Consider the following 16,735-nt stretch of genomic DNA (forward strand, 5'->3'; position numbering starts at 1 on the left):
TAAGAGAAAGTATGATAATACTATGATCATGATTGTGTAATATTAGAAATGACAAAATGTTAAACATAAAACATTTATTAGCAATAATAATCATTTAACAACGACATCAACATTTAAAAAAAAAAACTAAAATGAAATGATCAAGAAACTTAAGGATAAAAATGTAAGTTACATAAATTAAAAGGTAAAAATATAAATAAGGAAATTAAAAGTGCTGGAAATTAAATAGCAGAAAGTAAAGGGGTGGGATTAAATAATAAAAGACTAAATTGAAATTTTAAAAAAAATTAAAGTAGGAATTGCAAAAGACAAAAAAAAACAAATAAAGGATTAAATTAAAACAAAATAGAAAAAAACGGGGACCTAGGGTGTTATTTCCCCAACCTCAATACACGTGTCATTACTTTAGTGGGTCAACAGTGGGTCAAGGGACTGATTTGTAAGGAAATACAATTAAAGGGATAAAAAGTAAAATAAATAAAAAGATATAGGACGAAATTTAAAAAGGGCAAAAAAGCAGAAGGACCTAAACATCAATTTGACCCTCCCATTCAAAACACGCAGATCCCAAGAGGATCCAGGTCGGGTTTTAAGGTTCCCAAAACAGCATTGTTTTGGGGCATTTGGAGCCACTATGAAATGACGTCGTTTAGATAGCTCTAGTTAAGTAAAAAAAATTGAAATGTAATTTGTAACCAGTTTTTTTAAAAAAAAATTCATTTTACCCTTTTTTTTCTCAAGCTCTCCCCCCTGTTCGGCTATGGGGCGGTGGGTCTCTGCCGTGGTCGCCGGTTATCGGCAAGGGAGATTGCCGCCTCCGGTGGCCAAGGTACCCAGAAAAATCCCCTTCGAGCCCCTTTTTGTGTGGAACTCCGATCTGGGGTTAAAATCCCCAGAAAATCTGTCAAAGTTCGGCTGAAAGCAAAGAAACCTTTCAGTTTCTCCCCTTTTCGACGAGGCATTCGACGGAACCCTAGGGGATTCTGAGGCTTCTTAAGTTGGAGAAAGGGGTTCTACGACGACGCTCGATAGGTAAACAATAAAAATTAAACCTTTGTTTGTTTTCCTTTTTTTTTTTTATGTTTGCTTCGAATAAAAAATAAAATAGCTACCTTTTTAGTATTCTGTTCCTTTTTTTGTATTCTATTTCTCTAATGTGTAAAATACATAGGGTTTTTGTTTGGCTTTTATAGCCGAATATAAATATTTTGTTTTTTTTGTTTTTTTCTTTCTATTTTTGTTGTTTCTTTGCTTCTGCTTTCTGTCCTCTGTTTTTTTTGTTTTCTTTCCCTTTTTGTATTTGGGCCAATCTGTTTTTGTAAATGGACTTAATAATGGACTCTTTATTATTATTATTTGTTTTACCTTTTTTTGGTTTGTTTTGTTTGGGTTTGGGCTGGACAAATTTGACCTGTTACATCAGGAACAAATCGAGGTGGAATAGTGACCGTGGCAAGAACGAAACCAGTTAAGTCATACGCTTCAATGATCAATTTCATTTGGTGTTGCCATTGAAGGAACGTTTCTTCTTTCAGTTTCACAATGTCGTGGCGAGGAAAGGATTGAACCATGCGGTAGAAAACACTATTAGCAATACCTTGTGAGGGCGGATGAAGACCAGTGGCAGATAGTGCGGAGTTGCCTTCATTGGTGGACATAATGAGAGCAACCGACGTTAGAATATTAGCAAAGAACTAATAGCAACAAAGAAAATAAAACTTAATACTGAATTTTATGTGAATCTATTCTTGTTTTCATTAGAAGCTCAATATATGTATTTATACAACTCTCAGTAGATAACTGCTACTAACTGACTACTAAAAATTTCTAACAGACTACAAACAGCCACAACTGATTAACTGTTTTAACAAACTCTAACACTCTGTATGGCTGACTAATTCACCAAGGTAAGCAACCTACTGCATCAAGCACTGAGCAAAAGAAGGCAAACCATGGGTAGCATACAATGTCGCCAAGTTTCCCAAGTATAGTTTGTTTAAAGTAATCATTATTTTTAGAATTATCATAATTCTTTTCTTAGAAGAAATAAATGCCAGGAAATTTAATAGAAGTAAATGGTGATAGCAATAGGGCTTTTAACTAAAATTTTGAGAATAAAAAAAGGCTAAATTCCAAATGCACTAAACATACAGAGACTTGAGAGGATATTTTAATCTTTAAATTTTTATTCTATAATTTTGGCACCACCATTTTATTAAAGTATAAATTGATTTCATAACAGTGCACTAACCGACCAAATTTCCACAGATAAGCCACATTTTGTAGATACTTATTAATTCTTCAAAAATATGCTTCCTACAACACAATCGTAATTGTAATACCCAATTTTAGCCCGGGCTTACAAAAAAATAATAAACCCAAAATAATAAAACAAAGTCTAAGTCCAGTACAAAATTATATCATTTGGCCCGATCGGAATGGCCCATTACTTGAAAAGTTTGAAGGTCCATCTACAAGCTTATGGAAATATAATCTTCAAGGATATGCAATCTTAGATATGTTTTGCAATCTTAGATATGATATATGCAATCTTAGATAAGATATGCAATATTAGAATATATGATTATGTAATATTAGAGATTTAATTTGTAGATACCCTTTAATCTTAGCCGTTGATGTAATTGATCTGTACTGTTAGATTTGGGGAGGCTCAACTATAAATAGAGGCCTCTCCCTTCATTGTAAAGGGGTGGAGTTGGGAGTAATAATAATTCTTAAGAGTATTCACTCAAATTTCTCTCTCTCTTGCGTTCTTATTTTCTTTGGCTTGTTCTTATTTTGTTGATTTGTGTATAATTTATTTATTGTTTTGTATATTGTTGATTTCAAATCTCTTTTTTTCCCTTTTTATTCATTTTCAAATTCATTACTTTCAAATTTGTTTACATTTTATTTTGCCTTATATTTTTTATTTTAAATTCATTGGTCTTTGATTATTGATACTATTTAATCCTCTATTTGTTATTTTAGTTTTTTATTAAATTAATTATTTTAATATTATTAATACTATTATGTGACATCGTTAATCTTGTATCATTATTATTTATTTTTATGCCTTTAAATTTCAAATTTTGTTATATATATGCATGTATACATACATACGTTTTATAATATATACATATATGTACACATTTTTAATTTTTATAAATATATATACACATACTTTTATATATTTTCTATGTTTCATAATTTTATATACATACTTATATTCTTTTTACATATTAAAATATGTATATTTATATATTTTTTTATTTTTTATTTTATAATTCACATACATATACATTTGTCTTATATGTACATATATATTTTTTTATATTTTATAATTTTTACCCAAATTCGTATAAAGAGAAAATTTTGAAAAATAAAGGCAATACTCGGTATTTGGAATCTTCGAGAGGATTGAGCCCTAACGTATTGGGTTCCAACTCTTTCGTTGAATCTGAATAATCGAGAATGCTCTTTAATCAAAACACAAATAAAAAGCTCATTATCGAGAATTCAATACGTTGTGCCCTAACGCATTGGATATGACACGTTGTTTTCTCGAGATGAGGATTTTTTCTAAAAATAATAAATGTAATATTCAATGTTTAGAATTTTGAGAAATTGTGCCCTAACGTATTGGGCTGCAATTTCTTCATCTGACTTAAACAATTGAATATCCTTTTAAATTTTATTGCACGAGTTTTTTTTGGACAAGCTCGTTTTTGAGGAAGTGAAATATCATGCCCTAACTCATTGGGTGTGACATTTTCTCTTTTCAAAATGAGAGGGTCTTATCGAGTAACTTGTTTTATATAAGTTTTTAAAAAAAAACAAAAGATTGTATTTTAAATCTATTCAAAGTTTTCAATTTTCGACATTAAGACATTAATTAATTAACTAAGTACCAATTTTTGGGCGTTACGAGGGTGTTAATCCTTCATCGTATGTAACTGACTCCCGAACCCGTTTTTCTGAATTTCATGGACCAAAATTGTTGTTTTAATGAAGTCAAATTGCTTATTAAAAATAACCACTTTTTGAGGTGACTTGATCACACCTAAATAAAAAGGATCAGTGGCGACTCCCATTTTTGTTTTTTTCAAAATCTAAGTCGACCCCGTTTTTCAAAATAAAAATAGTGTCAACAGTAATCATGGCATGGTGAAATTAGAATAGATGAAAATGAAAACTTAAAAGGTCGGGGGCATGAACCAGTTGATAAATGTTGAAGCAAATTGCCCTGCCATCAGTATGATGTTGTAATCAAAACCACTTTCTATTTCCACCGAAAGGAGAATGCAATCCTGAAGTCTCCAAATGTGATCTCCTAAGACATAATTCCTTATGCCACCATTCCTTTTCTTAGTAGGTATCAATGAGAAGCAGCAGATTGTTTGCATATGAAGTCTTAGCTTTCCTCTGCTATAGCAGCCTTATCTCTACTATCCCACCACTATTCCTTAAGAGATATACTTTGCTTTTGCTGCTGCTTTCTTATTTCACCACTCAGAATCTCTGTAGCATAAGTTTGAGTCATAATCTTCCAATATGATAAATACACCTACTAAAAGTGGCAAAAGCATGGTCGCAGCATTTTCATCCAACAAAAATGTTTCCAATTTTATCTAACATAACACCTGCATTACAATCTCATTATTATTGGCTTAAAACTTCATCACCACTTTATCAGATTAAAAGAAACGAGAGAGATATAGAACTTAATTTAGTCCACATAACATCTTCTTTAACAAAATAGTAGGTTCTTTGTTTTTGTTGTCCCAAGTGGACAGATGAGAAACTAGGCTCCCTTTCCCATTGGATACTTTAGGTACTAAATTACGACAGAAAATGATTTAAGTACCAAAGTGTAAAAAAAAACACAAAAGCAAGACATTTTACAAAAGCACTCTAGTATTTTTTATTATTATCGTTCTTGTCGAAACCATCTTTATTTTGAAAAACGGGGTTGACTTTTAAAACAAAAATGGAGCCGGCATCGATCTTTTTTTCCAAGGTGTGATCGGGTCACCCTGAGATTAATCATTTCAATAAAATATTTTGATTTATTAAATAATAATTTTGGTCTACAAAATTCAAGAAAAACGGGTTCGGGAGTCGGTTACATGTGAGGAAGGATTAGCACCCTCGTCACGCCCAAAATTGGTACATGATCAATTAATTAATGTCTTAATGTCGAAAAATTACAAATTCGAAAAGAAATTTAAAAACATGATCATTTTAAAATCACTTAAAAATTTAAGGAAGGGTGTATTTCACATTAATCGAGAAAAAGAATTATATCAAAACGGAATCGGCACCTCACTCGCAAAAAAGGTACGATTTTTATTCTTTTTATTTTTGATTTTTTTAAAAAAAAGAAAAGAAAAGAAATAAATAAATAAATAATCAGAAGGTAAAACATCTACCTTCGAAAATGGCTTGCATCTGAATTGACTTTTTTCCGTTTTCTTTTGATTCATTCGTATGTAAAAGAATACAAAATCGGGGCTCTTTTATAGCTTGAAAATATCACTTATTTCTTTATTTTTTCTACTTTTTTCACTGTTTTTTTACTTTTGGACTCTCCTAGTCCGTTTTGCAGGTACAAACGTGGCGGCACATGCAGAAGAAACGGCGCGAAAATGGCGGCTACTGTTACGGCGTGCGGCGGCTGCTGGTGGCTGCTACTAGGGTTTTGTTTTTTCTTTCGTTTTGGGCTAGGGTTAGTTTTTAGGTTATTTGGTTTGTTTTGGGTTTGGTAATTTAAGTCTGTTTTATTTATTTTGGTTTTAGTTTAAATTTGTTTTTTTATTTTTATTTGCATATGGGCTAGGCAAATTTTGGGTTTGTACAGTTCTCTATCTTACATCTGAGGGCTTTCTTTCTTCTTATATAGAGAAGGAATTCTGGATAAGAAGGAATTTAATAATCCCTTGAATACATATTACAAACAGGCAAACTTTTAATAAAAGTCCTAGTACAATGACTCATACAAATTTTAATAAAAGTAAAGTCTTAGTACAATGACTCATATAATCTTTAATAAAAGTAAATGATAATAATTCACAAACTTAATCAGTGTCATAATCTGTACTTATGTCAGAGGTTTAATTTCTATTTTTCTCTTCATTTCAACCTCAACTCTCTTGCTTTTCCATTTTGCTTAATTTCAAGATATGGGTAAGCTTAATCCTCCCTTACTTCTTCCTTCTATTGTTAATGCTGGAAAACATCTTTCTAATTTCCGCTCTTCTATTTCTTCTTCTTCTTCTAAAACCATTGCTGCCCACATCCAACCTTTCACTAAGAATTCCATATCTGCAAGGGGAAACCGAAAAAATTATGATGGCTTTGATAATGTTGATGATGCTTTTGCTTTGTTAAATAAGATGATTGACAAGTACCCAAGGCCCGCCCTCAGTTGTGGAATTCAACTAATTATTAGGAGCCATTTTAGAATGAAACATTATGCCATTGTTGTATCGATGTATAGCCAATTATTAGGTGTTTCCTATAACGTTTGTTCTTTCAACATCTTGGTTAATTGCTTTTGTCGATTATGAGCCTGATGTTGTAACTTTGTCCTCTTAGATTAATGGACTTGGTAAGCAGAATAAGATTTCTCACGCTGAGTTTGTTTGATGAAATGGTTGACAAAGGGTATCAGCTTAATTTAATTGTTTACAGTATAATACTTATTGGGTTGTGTAAGATTGGTAATACTGACCGAGCTGTTAGGTTTCTAAGGCTGATGGAAGAAAGATGTTTTGAACCCGATATGTAGCATATAACACTGTTATTGACTGTCTTCCTAAGAATGGATCACTAAATTAGGTTCTCATCTTTTCTCCCAAGTGAAGGTTAAGGGCATTAGACCAGATATAGTTACTTACAATTGCTTAATTCATGCAATGTATAATTTGGGCCAGCAGGAGGAGGCAACAAGGCTTTTTAATAAAATGATGGATAACAATATTTCACTTGATATTGTCACGTATGATATATTGGTTGATGCTCATTGCAAGGATGGGAAGAATTCTAAAGCAATAGATACCATTGACACAATGAAAAAGCAAGGCATTGAGCTTGATGTTGTTACGTATAATATATTGGTTGATGCGCATTGCAGGGAAGGGATGGTTTTTGAAGCCATAGATACCGTTGACACAATGATAAAACAAGTCATTGAGCCTAATGTTGTTAGGTATAATGCATTAATTAACGGTCATTGCTTGCAAAACAGGATGGATAAAGCTAGAAAAGTATTTCACTTGATGATTAAGAAGGGTTGTGCACCTGATATATCTAGTTACAACATCATGATCAATGGATATTGTGAAGATAGAAGGATAGAAGAAACAATGGAACTCTTTCACGAAATATTCCAAAAAGGACCAATCCCGGATACTGTCACATACAACACTCTTACGCAAGGTATGTGTCAACTAGGGAGAGTTTCATCTGCATGTGAACTTTTGAGGAAGATGCTTGCTTTTGGACAAGTTCCAAATGTAGTGACCTGTTTAAATTTGTTGAATGGTTTATGCAAAAGTGATAAACTCGAAGAGGCTTTGGAACTTTTTCGAGCAATGCGGAACAGCAAGTTGGAACTCAATATTGTCTGTTATAATATCCTAATTGGTGGCTTGTGCAAATCTGGGCATATTGAAGTTGGAAAGGAATTATTTCATAAACTATCAGTCTATGGTTTAAAGCCTGATGTTTACACATATGCTATAATGATTAATGGATTTTGCAAACAGGGATTGCCAGATGAAGCATACTAGTTGTTTAGGAGCATCGGAGATAATGATTGTTTGCTTGATAGCTGTTGTTATAATGTAATGATCCAAGGGTTTCTTCAAAACAGCTATATCTCAAACGCAACACAACTTATGGAAATGGTCTCTAAGGGCTTTTCTGCAGAAATATACACTCCACCTTATTTTTGGATTTGGTCTTACGATCCGATAAATCAATCTTGATTTGAAATGCTTCATCATCACTTGCGAATCTGAATCTTTTTGTTCGTAGCCAGTTGTGTTGCTGTGATGAGTTAAAAGTTTTTGGAAACTCCATTGATGGTTAAGGTCTATTTTCAATTTAGTAGATGTACTTAAAACATTAAGGATGAAAGAAATAAATGTTATACGCAATGTTTTTGCACCAGTGATCTTTTTCCGCATGTTTTCTTCTCAGACCTCTCAAGTGAGTGAGAATCTTGCTGAAAGTAATCTTGAAAAGCTAAAATTGAGTGAAAAATATTGGAAACTCTATCTTGTCTGTATCTGTAATCGGAACATCCACCTTTCTTCATTGGGATGGCTGTTTCCTGCCAATTGGAGCCCGTAGTCTGCACCAATGAGAATATTGCGGGAAAATCCTCAACACTTGAACACAAAATTTGAAGCCATTGGATGGTCTTGACCGACAACCCCAGTAGGTGGCTGCTTGATTCTCTCATTCCTTAAAATGCTTATTATTTGGCTGCATGATTTAGGAATATATTAGAAAACATTACTTGTAATTTCTAGTGTGTTTTTGAGAAAATAGTTGGCATTAACATATTTGGTGCAACACCTAAGCAGATTTGCCTTTCCAGGTTAAGCTCATTTTCTGCCAAAGTCCGTGGAGGAGGTTAATTGTGGTGTTATGCCAAAGTCTCCCTCAGCCGCATCCAGAATAGCGGACACTAATCTTTCTTTAAAGCTGTGAACTGGATTCCTATTTGTGATATGTTCTGTAAAGTTTGACAGTTAAAATTTTCAGTATTGTTGTATGTGGAATTGGGATGATGTTAATTTCATTCCTCCTGGTTTTGTTGTATGTGATTTATATGCTCGGAACCCTGTTTATATTGGATGAACTTAGGTGTCAAGTAGTATAGATAATGAAATTATGAAACCGGTTTGTGCTGCTGAACTGCGAAGAGGCTAATCTGAGCTCGTTTGCTCTGGTCAGGAGAAATACTATGCTAATGCATAGGGAGTGGAAGGTGTATGTTAGATTCACACTCAGGGAAACAGGTGATATTCTGGGGAAGAAGGGTCTTTCACAGCAGAAGAAACTTTGGATAATTTAGACAGGGATGCTCGTGGGGGATTTTCTTTTGTTTGAATGTATAGTAAAAGATTTAAGGGTCAAGTTTTGTAGTCCTTATACCGTTGGCTTAAATCGGACAAATTCTGCTATTAATTCCATATTATTCCTAATTAACGGATTTGATCAGTCATTATATTTTTAAATTTTAAAATTTTAATTTTGACTCATAATTAAATTTACTAAATAAAATGATATGGCTTCACTTTATGAAAATAGCAATATGATAAGGCATTACATAAAATTTTAAAATGTCATTATTTAACTTAATAAATTTAATAATTATTTTTAGGGTAAATAATGAAATATTAGTATTCAAAAAGTGTAGGATTAAAATTAAACAAATTAAGATACAAAGACAAAATCTACAACTTTGATCAAATAATAAAATTTGACCAAAATTAAGATTAAGATTAAATATACAATTTTGTAAATTTGTTTAATGATGTTTTATTAAAGTCAATTTTATTAAATCTCTATTTAGAAGCCATTGGAGGAAAATTCTTTTCGTAATTAATTCACATAATATTAAAATTTAATCTTTATACATATTTTAGCTTAATTTGACCCTTGTGAAATTTGAAAATCAACTATTTTAAAAAAGCCAACATCCTGCATAGTTGAAACCCTTTCATTTCACCATCGTCAGACCGAGTTCTATCCGACCCGTTCCCGCCCCAGAGTTCTAAATTTGACTACCAAACATACATTCTTCCGCCGCTCAACCTCAGCTCTCTTTCTTTTCCATTTTGCTTAATTTCAAGACTTGGGTAAGCTTAATCCTCCATTACTTCTTCCTTCTATTGTTAGTGCTGGAAAACATCTATCTATTTTCCGCTCTTCTATTTCTTCTTCTTCTTCTAAAACCATTGCTACCCACATCCAACATTTAACTAAGAATTCCATGTCTGTAAGGGGAAACCCAAAAAACTTCGATAATGTTGATGATGCTTTGATTTTGTTTAATGAGATGATTGACAAGTACCCAAGGCCCTCGGTTGTGGAATTCAACAAATTATTAGGAACCATTGTTAGAATGAAACATTATGCCATTGTTGTGTCGATGTATAGCCAGATTGAATTATTAGGTGTTCCCCATGATGTTTATTCTTTTAACATCTTGGTTAACTGCTATTGTCAATTAGGCCATATTGATTTTGGGTTTTCTGTTTTGGGGAAATGCTGAAGTTAGGTGTTGAGCCTCATGTTGTAACTTTGTCCACTTTGATTAATGGACTTTGTAAGCAAGGTAAGATTTCCCATGCTACGAGTTTGTTTGATGAAATGGTTGACAAAGGGTATCAACCTAATTTAATTGTTTACAGGACAATACTTAATGGTTTGTCTAAGACTGGGAATACCGATCGAGCTGTTAGGTTTCTAAGGATGATGGAAGATAGAGGTTTTGAGCCCAATATCGTAGCATATAACACTGTCATTGACTCACTTTGTAAGAAGGGATCACTAAATGAGGCTCTCCATCTCTTCTCCCAAGTGAAGGTTAAGGGCATTAGACCAGATATCGTTACTTACAGTTGCTTAATTCATGCAATGTATGATTTGGGACAGCAGGAGGAGGCAACAAGGCTTTTGAATGAAATGGTGGATAATAATATTTCACTTAATATTTTCACGTATAATATATTGATTGATGCACACTGCAAGGATGGAAAGATTTTTGAAGCACTAGATACCGTTGATACAATGAAGAAGCAAGGCATTGAGCCTAATTTAGTCACATATAATATATTGGTTGATGCGCATTGCAAGGAAGGGAAGGTTTCTAAAGCTGAAGATATTGTTGACACAATGATAAAGCATAGCATTGAGCCTAATGTTGTTACCTATGGTGCATTAATAAACGGTCATTGCTTGCAAAACAGGATGGATAAAGCTAGAAAAGTATTTCGGTCGATGATTAAGAAGGGTTGTGCACCTGATATATCTAGTTACAACATCATGATCAATGGATATTGCAAAGCTAAAAGGATAGACGAAGCAATGGAACTCTTTCACGAAATATCCCAAAAAGGACCAATTGCGGATACTGTCACATACAGCACTCTTATGCAAGGTATGTGTCAACTAGGGAGAGTTTCATCTGCATGTGAACTTTTGAGGAAGATGATTGCTTTTGGACAAGTTCCAAATGTAATGACCTGTTCAATTTTGTTGAATGGTTTATGCAAAAGTGATAAACTCGAAATGGCTTTGGAACTTTTTCAAGCAATGCGGAACAGCAAGTTGGAACTCGATATTGTCTGTTATAATATCCTAATTGATGGCTTGTGCAAAGCTGGGCATATTGAAGTTGGAAAGGAATTATTTCATAAAATCTCACTCAATGGTTTAAAGCCTGATGTTTACACATATTCTATAATGATTAATGGATTTTGTAAAGAGGGATTGCAGGATGAAGCATACCAGTTGTTTGGGAGCATGGGAGATAATAATCGTTTGCTTGATAGCTGCTGTTATAATGTAATGATCCAGGGGTTTCTTCAAAACAACTATACTTCGAAGGCAACACAAGTTCTTAAGGAAATGGTCCGTAAGGGCTTTTCTGCAGATATACGCACCGCCACTTTATTTTTAGAGCTGATCTTACGATCTGATAAATCAATCTTGATCTGAAATGTTCTCTTAGATAGTATAAAGATCGTCACTTGGAAATCTGAATCAATTTGTTCATAGCCAATTGTATTGATAAGTTAAAAGTTATGGAAACTACAATGAGTGTTAAGTTCTATTTTCAGTTTAGTTGATGTACTTTAAACATAGGCTGAAAGAAATAAATGTTATACACCATGTTTCACTTTTCACCAGTGATCTTTTTGAGTAGGTTTTCTTCTCAAACGGCTCAAGTAAGTGAGAATCTTGCTCATGGTAACCTTGGAAACCTAAAAATTGGGGGAAATGTTGTGGAAACTACTCTATCTGCAGCTGTAATCTGTACCATCACTTTTCTTCATTGGGATGGCTATTTCCTGCTACTTGGAGCCTGTATTCAGCACCAATGAAAATATTGTGGGCAAATCCTCAACACTTCAACACTTTGCTGAAAAAGTTCCAAAAAAGCTCAACACTTCACCTTCCAAAAGCTGGAGCAGTTGGCTGGTCTCAATTGGTAACTCCAGGAGGCGCCTCTTTGATTCTCTGTTTTCTTAAAATGCTTATACTTTGGTTGTTCAGTTTAGGAGTATTTTAAGAGAGGATTACTTCTAATGTCTAGTGAGGTTTTGTGAAAATAGGTACCATTAACTTGTTTGGTACTACATTTATTCAGGTTTTACTTTCTAGGTTAATCTCATTTGCTGCCAAAGTCTGCTGAGGATGTTACATGTGGTATTATGAGTTAAAAAATAAAAAAAGCTATTGACCAGTTTTTTCTTCCAAAAAGGTTGGTAAATAGTCAGCCTTGATATATAATATTCATGATTAGTCTTCATCTTGTTACTTCAGATCTTATGTTTCAAGATTCTTGTAGGAGGATTTAAAGAGCCATTTCCAAGATCTTTCTGCGAGCAGAATTGTGTGAATCCTGCTTTTAGACCTAGATATTCAGGTAGGTTGCAATTTTCTTGAAAAGAATGCATTGGACTTTAGTTTTTCGAGTGACATGATAAAATTGATTTTATTCAGACACATTCACAATTATATAGTTAGTTGTTCTTTATAACTTGAAGATATACTTTCTTTCCAGTAAGTTGCTGCGTTTAAGAATTTGTATTAATAGTTTCTCATAGTGTGGAATAAGGAGCTTTAGGGAAATGAAAGATATGCTGTTTTAAACTGTATAAGTTTGTCAATTAAAATTTGCAGGACAGTTCCACGTCGAATTGACCTGATGCTGTTTTCATTCCTCCTGGTTTCAATTTTTCAACTGACCCCTCCCAACAACAACAATAGGCAATTAAACGAGTCAGTAATGAAATCTTAGCTATTATATGATTTATATGCTTGCAACCATGTTTATATCAATATTCTGGGATGAACTTTCATGTCATGCAACAGATAATGAAACCATGAGGTACAGAAATCTAATGTTCATTACAACTTGTCGGTAATGGGATCTTTGGCTCGTTTTTCAATAGGCAACTAAATGAGTTGGTAATGAGATTGTTTGTGTCAACGTTCTGGGATGAACTTACATGTCATGCAATGTAGTATAGATATTTAAATGTTGAGGTGCATAGGTTTAATGTTCATTCATTCATAGGACAACTTGTCGGTAATTAAACATTTGGCTAGTTTAGATTCATTCATTCCTCTTGGTTTCGATGTTTCAACCGATCCCACCCAAAACACTTTCTTTTTTCTTTCTCATCTCTCATTTTTTGTTTTTATGAAAATCAATAAAATTTTCCCTTAGTGCTGTGTAACTCCATATCTAGGGGGTTGAAATTGTGTAACCAGAGTTGGTGGGGTTCATAAAAATAATTAATAGATAAAAGTCATGATTAAGGGTTTGATTTGCTTCTGATGTGCCACCGCAGGTATCATTTCTGTTAGTGCGTCATGCCAACGTTGGCTGGAATCAGGATCGGGTTTTCAGGTGCTAGGTGGTGAAGGGTGGGTTTGGATGGGCGATCGGGTGCGGTGCTGTGCGTTTAGCTTACTTTTTGTCTCACGTTACAGTATCGCTACAGTATCTAATCTCACCGCCACCGCTGTTTTTACACTAACCGCAGGTAAACGCACCGCCCATCCAAACTCACCCGAAGTCTTGTGAGCTAACCAAGAACAATGGTTTATGCTCTGAAGTCGATGCCTGAAGAAAGAAATTCCGAGAGACTAGACACCCGGTATACCGTGGAGTTTGCTGGAGGAATCCCCGGAAGTGGGTTTCTGAAGTGAGGGAGCCTAATAACAAGTCAAGGATTTGGCTTGGAACTTTCCCGACGGAGGAGGTGGTAGTGCTTGCTCACCACGTAGCAACTATAGCACTGAGAGGGAGGTCAGCTTGTTCAAACTTCGTGGACTCAGCTTGGAATCTTCCGTTACTAGCTTTTTCCAACCCAAAGGATATCCAAAAGACGACGGCGAAGGTGGCGGAGTTTCAGAACGGCTAAGCAATTGAATGGGAATTGTAGAAACGATACAAAGAGAGGAGAAAACATAGAGATGGAGAAAGGGTTTATTTGGATGAAGAAGAGTTGTTTGGGACACAAAGATTTTGGGCAAATATGGCCGCCGATATGCTGATGTCACCTCGTTCCGGCCATGACGGTAAATGGGTATAACAATAAGCCGATGATTATGTACCTATGTGGAGTTATTCTATTTAAAAGTAATATTTTTAGTCATTCATAGGAATTTTTACTTCATAGATAGGATTGCCTTTTATGTTTTGTCCGGTATCTGAATCTTGAGACCAAAAAAAAAAAAAACACAAAGCCAGAGAAGAGAAAAAAAGAAAACAAAGTGTTTTTGGTTAATAGGGATGTCTCTAGCTCCAATCAAAAGTAAAAAAAATATCATGTCTCAATAAGTTAATGTGTCACGTCAATAATTTAATAGTAGATTAATGAATTTTTAATAGTAATGATTAATTTGAATAAATTATTTTAATTAAATTGACTAAATTAAGAAAAAATTTAGAGTGATCGAAATAAGTGTAACTTTATTCTAGATTGACTATAAACGTAGTTTACTCATTAATCTATTGGGTAAATTTTTGAAAATTATAGAAATATTAAAAAAATAAAAAGACTATGTGAAGGGAAATTTAGTAAAGAAATGTAATTTGTAAAATGGTAGATGAAGAATGTAAAAATTAGTAAAGTGAATTATATTGGAAAGAGAGAACATAAAATAAAATTTTACAAAAATTATAAAAGAAAAAATTTTAAAGCATATAATTGGTATACATTATTTTTAAATTTTAAAAAGTTTATGTTTATAACAAATTATTTAAAACATATAAAAAAATTTAAATTTTTAAAAGGATTAAATATATTTTTATTAATACATATAACCAATCAATAAATTTACTAAACTAGGTTGATTTTATTAAAAATATAATAATATTACTTATTAAATAGGATAAATTACATTGTAGATCACCTAATTATGCTTAGATGTTTTTTTTTTGTCACCTAACTTTTAAAACTCAAAATGGTCACCTAACTAATCATCGGTTGGGGTTCTTGATCTCAAGTGGGTAATAAATTGCGATTATTGTGGCCACATCATTTACAAAGTTCCATATAAGAGAACTTCAACGGATCTATTGAAAATGGAAATTTGTAGAACAATCTTGACATTTGCTTCCCACAACGGGTAGCTATCTTTACACTAATCTTCCGTTTCAGTTCCGCGAGCATTACATGCTTATTGAATCTCATTATATTTTTTGGCAACTTATAATTACACAACCTTTTCCAGTTGTATTTATCATTTCTCCACCGAAATAAACATATACTAACAACATCTGGTTATTCATCTTCAACAAAATTTGGGGAATGTTTCAACAAAACACTAATATTTCTTTATTTTTTTCTCTTAAATTGTTAAAGCAAAGAAAAAAAAAACCCCCTCAACCAAAGCACTAAAAAATTCAATATATAGCCTATTTGGGCTGGTAATAAGATAGTCGACACAAAAAAAATCATTTTTTCAAGCACAAGTGTTGGCAGATGGAAGGCCGACACCAAAAAAGGAATTATTTTATTGACAAAATACCGGTGCTGGCAACTAGGAGGTTGACACAAAAAAATTATTTTTCTTACCCGGGTCCCGGCCTCGAGAAACATGGGACCAAAAGAAATATTTTGTTGCCTGACATGCCGGCACAAAAAAAATACAAAAAAAAGAAATTGAATTTCTTTTCCCATTGTTGGCCAAGTAGAAGCCGACACCTAATAAAAAATATTTTTTTAACTAGAAAATACCCATATTTTTCAAAAAGTAGACCAAAAAAAATACATATGTGTGCCGACCATTACAGTGCCGACACCAAAATTTTTTTTAAAACCCCATCCCAGTCAGCAAACAATCATTACACATTGATTGGCTTGGGTGTCAGCATCGCCCGACATAGTAGATTTTTTCAAATTGGGTCATTTTTATAAATATTTATATTTTTTAGGTTCTTGGAACTTGGTTTTTATTTTGTCTATGGTTGCCAGAGGTAATATCCAGACGTATTGTGGGTATTCCCCCACCCTACCCGTCTGCAAGTTCTGACAGGGTTATTTGGACCCAGACTTCAAATGGTATTTTCTCTCTCAAAAGTGCTTATTGGCATATTCGAGAAATTGTCATAGATAACGAATGGTGTGCAGTGGAATATACCTTGGAAATTTTAGGGGCCCCAAAAGGTCATATTCTTTATATGGCTTGTTTTAAAACAAAAGATGATGACTAACATGGAACGTGTTAAGAGGGGAATAGGGTATGATACCTCTTGTGACATATGTAGTTATCATTCTGAAGATATTTTGCATATTCTCTGTGACTATCCAACAACTAAAGAAATATGGAGGCAAGTTATCACAGATGAATCCAATGGGAGTTCCTTTATGGGGGACCTTCTTCATTAGGTTAAGTCAAATTTGTAGAATCCTGCAAATCGAATCATCGTTGAGTTAAATTGGTCATGTTTATTTGACTTATATGGCGTATTTGA

General features: G+C 33.4%; 2 protein-coding genes and 1 pseudogene across 7 annotated transcripts; all 3 read left to right on the plus strand.

Annotated features, from left to right (window-relative positions):
- The first annotated feature begins 6,182 nt into the window (after positions 1-6,182).
- Positions 6,183-7,833, plus strand: LOC128033918 (pentatricopeptide repeat-containing protein At1g62930, chloroplastic-like). Its single transcript, XM_052622418.1, has 4 exons — positions 6,183-6,406; positions 6,598-6,722; positions 6,841-7,105; positions 7,211-7,833. Exons 1-4 carry the CDS (start codon positions 6,183-6,185, stop codon positions 7,791-7,793), a joined length of 1,197 nt encoding a protein of 398 aa, XP_052478378.1. The 3' UTR covers positions 7,794-7,833.
- A 1,897-nt stretch (positions 7,834-9,730) lies between these two features.
- Positions 9,731-14,434, plus strand: LOC105776561 (pentatricopeptide repeat-containing protein At1g63080, mitochondrial-like). 6 transcript variants are annotated; one of them, XM_052622138.1, is made up of 4 exons: positions 9,731-12,670; positions 12,928-13,026; positions 13,602-13,699; positions 13,797-14,434. In XM_052622138.1, the coding sequence occupies exon 1, from the start codon at positions 10,285-10,287 to the stop codon at positions 11,737-11,739; it is 1,455 nt and encodes a 484-aa protein (XP_052478098.1). In that variant the 5' UTR covers positions 9,731-10,284; the 3' UTR covers positions 11,740-12,670; positions 12,928-13,026; positions 13,602-13,699; positions 13,797-14,434. The 6 variants fall into 6 exon arrangements, with proteins under 6 accessions (XP_052478098.1, XP_052478096.1, XP_052478099.1 ...); XM_052622136.1 differs by having other exon boundaries at positions 9,731-12,505; positions 12,593-12,670; positions 13,602-14,434; XM_052622139.1 differs by lacking the exon at positions 12,928-13,026 and having other exon boundaries at positions 9,731-12,505; positions 12,593-12,670.
- On the plus strand, positions 12,082-14,434 carry LOC105775377 (dehydration-responsive element-binding protein 1B-like; annotated as a pseudogene).
- Positions 14,435-16,735: the final 2,301 nt, after the last annotated feature.

This window comes from Gossypium raimondii, chromosome 10 (genome assembly GCF_025698545.1).
Source record: "Gossypium raimondii isolate GPD5lz chromosome 10, ASM2569854v1, whole genome shotgun sequence".
In the NCBI taxonomy this organism is placed as follows: domain Eukaryota; kingdom Viridiplantae; phylum Streptophyta; class Magnoliopsida; order Malvales; family Malvaceae; genus Gossypium; species Gossypium raimondii.